General features: G+C 39.0%; 1 protein-coding gene across 1 annotated transcript; it reads left to right on the top strand.

Annotated features, from left to right (window-relative positions):
- Window positions 1-236: 236 nt before the first annotated feature.
- On the top strand, window positions 237-1,537 carry LOC143530907 (LOB domain-containing protein 41-like). Its single transcript, XM_077026318.1, has 3 exons — window positions 237-450; window positions 741-1,229; window positions 1,261-1,537. Exons 1-3 carry the CDS (start codon window positions 261-263, stop codon window positions 1,344-1,346), a joined length of 765 nt encoding a protein of 254 aa, XP_076882433.1. The 5' UTR covers window positions 237-260; the 3' UTR covers window positions 1,347-1,537.
- Window positions 1,538-3,038: the final 1,501 nt, after the last annotated feature.

Genomic DNA, 3,038 nt, shown 5'->3' on the forward strand with positions numbered 1-3,038 from the left:
CATCAACACCGACACCTGGTACCTCCATGAATGTGGAGAAAAAACAATTAACCTCAAACCTGGTTTTCCACGTACGCAAATACCAGCCTTTTAGAAACAGCTGCGCCTTCCCCAAAACCCAGTGGCTGCCTCTTTTCCTCCGCGTATCTCTTCACTCCACCGCCTAACCCTTTATAAATATTAACATTCACCATTTTCTCTCTCTCTATATCTCTATATCTATATCTATACACACACCACCACCACAATCATCATCAACAATGCGTATGAGCTGCAACGGTTGCCGTGTTCTCCGTAAGGGCTGCAGTGAAAACTGCAGCATCCGCCCCTGCTTGCAGTGGATCGAGTCCCCTGAGTCTCAAGCTAACGCCACCGTCTTTCTCGCCAAGTTTTATGGCCGTGCCGGACTTATGAACCTCGTTAACGCCGGCCCTGAACACCTCCGTCCTGGTATATTATTATTATTTAAAAATAATAATACAAAATGATGGGTTTTAAAAACTACTAACAAATTAAATTAACGTGCTAACATTAATAACAATAATGTAATAACAATAACAATTAACGTGCTAACATTAATAACAATAATGTAATAACAATAACAGTACATTATTACCTGAACAATGCAAATTAATTATGCGAATCAAATAATAATGTATTGTTATTATTACCGTTAGCACGTTAATTTAATTTGTATTAAATTCAAACCTTAACAAATGAATGTTTTGTTACGGTGACAGCGATATTTAGGTCGCTTCTGTACGAGGCATGTGGTCGGACTGTGAACCCAATCTACGGGTCCGTGGGGTTATTGTGGTCTGGAAGCTGGCAGCTATGTCAGAATGCGGTGGAGGCTGTGCTCCAAGGCACACCGATAATCCCGATCGCATCGGACACTGCTGAGACCAACAACGGGCCGCCTTTGAAGGCGTACGACATTCGTCACATAACAAAGGACGAAAACTCGGGTGAGGTTCACCGGGTGAGGACTCGGGGCCGGTTCAAGCGGTCGGGTGGAAAAGGGAAGGCGAGTCGGGTTTGGATCGGGTCGAGGGAGGAGGAGTCTGGGCAGGATATGTCGAGCCATGAGTCGGCTTTGAGCCATCAGTCGGAAGTGGCGCATGGGGTGGAAGGTGAGAGCCGTGAAGTGGTGGAGACTTCGCCGGGTAAGAAGCCGGCTGAGAGTGATCAAGCCGAGGTGGAGTTGGAGCTGACGCTTGGACTCGCTGGTTGAGCATAAGGCGGCTAAAGGTAAAGAAGTTGTGGCTGAAGCTGAAGATGAAGCTGATGACTCGGATGATGATGGAAATGATCTGAATCTGCGGCTAGATTATCCGACGGCTTAGTGGTGTTGTATCCGGCGGCTCAGTTTTGATGGACAAGACCGAAGTTTTTTTTTTTTTTATTAGTTTATTTTCTTTTTTTCCTTTTTTTAGGGGGGTTTTAAGTGTTTTTGCCGTTGTTGTTTATGCCTTTTTCTTTAATCAAGAAAGTCATGTACAATTGTGAATGGTATTGGGATAAAAAGGAGAATATAGACCATGGTTTGGTTACTAATGGAGGAAAAGTTTGATGCTTTTTAAACAAAATTTAGAACAATAATCATGTGAATTTATAGATTGTAGAAGAATTTAAAATATTGTTTTTGTGTAGTGTAGGAATTCTATTGACATAATTAATCATAAAATCAATACAAATTAAACAAAAAGGTTTGTATTAAACTATAAAGAGGTTATACTAAAGTAAATTATATATTTGATTTGTTTGGATTACTAATTGAGACAAAAGATTATAAATGAATTGGAAAAAGTGTTGGAGTTTTAAGATTAAGGAATTTTTAATATGAGATACTCGTGATACTTCTAATATTTTTGGTTCCTTGTTTCTTATAAATTTGGCTTTTAAAAAATATATATATGTGTGTATATTTGTTTTGTTAAATATACAAATTATTTTTTTATGTTTCGTATGTCAAAATATACATTAAATAAATTAATTTGTATGGACGAGTAATTTGGCTTTGAATTCACCATCCACGAGTATTTTGGTGCCATGGACTAAGGCTTTGAATCCAGTCTCCGTGAGTAAATTGGTCTTTGACGTGTAGATTCAAAATAGTAGGGACGACTAATGGTCTAAGCGTTTTTTCAAAGCTGATTTGGTGGTTTGCCTATTTTCATCATCGTGCTCTTTGTATTTTGGAGTCCGGTTTTACGGGATAGCTGTTAGTCATATTTGACGTTCTCTTGTGGTTTGATCGTATTATCAGTCTGATCTCAAAGAGCACTACCAGTAAGATGGCTTCAGACGTTTTTCGAAGGTGATTTGACGACTTATCTATTTTCATCATTGTGGGCTATGCTTTTAGAGCCCAATTTTACGGGATAGTTTGTGGCCGTTATTTTAATATGTAAGGCCCCGTTACCGGTAGCCCTACTTTCGTGTTAGATTTACTCATAAACACAGTTCTAAATATCAGAGTTAACTAAAACATTTACGCGGAATATAAAACTTTCATAAAACATTACATAATTCATAACTTGTCTCAAAACATCCTTTGTCTTTCAACATTAAAGCATTAAAATTAAAACATCATACGTCTTCAGATGCCAGACTCTTGTTCAATACCACGTGTCTCCTCAAGCAAGCCGCCTCATCCTACTCACCTGCGTGCATACTAAAAGTCAGCTACGCTGAGTGAGTTCTAGTTAATCATACACTATACAATACACATAAACTTATATTCTTTCATTCATACTTTCATACTTTCATCCTTTCATACTTTCATTCTTTCTTTTGTATTAACTTACCTTCATATCTTACGTTATAAAGAGCATTACGCCCCACATTCCTCGAGTATTATTAGGGCTCGGTACCCTCCTTCCTCGAGTATTATTAGGGCTCGGTACCCTCCTTCCTCGAGTATTATTAGGGCTTGGTACCCTCCTTCCACGAGTATTATTAGGGCTCGGTTTCCCTCTTTCCACGAGTATTATTAGGGCTCGGTTTCCCTCTTTCCTCGAATATTAGTAAGGTTT

This window comes from Bidens hawaiensis, unplaced genomic scaffold (assembly GCF_021521415.1).
Source record: "Bidens hawaiensis isolate Kalapana, Puna unplaced genomic scaffold, B.hawaiensis_p1.1 tig00009067_1, whole genome shotgun sequence".
Lineage (NCBI taxonomy): Eukaryota > Viridiplantae > Streptophyta > Magnoliopsida > Asterales > Asteraceae > Bidens > Bidens hawaiensis.

Excerpts from the sequence above, each read along its gene's own strand:
- LOC143530907 (XM_077026318.1), top strand. The coding sequence starts at position 261 with ATGCGTATGAGCTGCAACGGTTGCCGTGTTCTCCGTAAGGGCTGCAGT. Across the intron at positions 451-740 it reads CCCTGAACACCTCCGTCCTG|CGATATTTAGGTCGCTTCTG; the intron begins GTATATTATTAT and ends TTACGGTGACAG. Across the intron at positions 1,230-1,260 it reads GCTGACGCTTGGACTCGCTG|TTGTGGCTGAAGCTGAAGAT; the intron begins GTTGAGCATAAG and ends AAGGTAAAGAAG.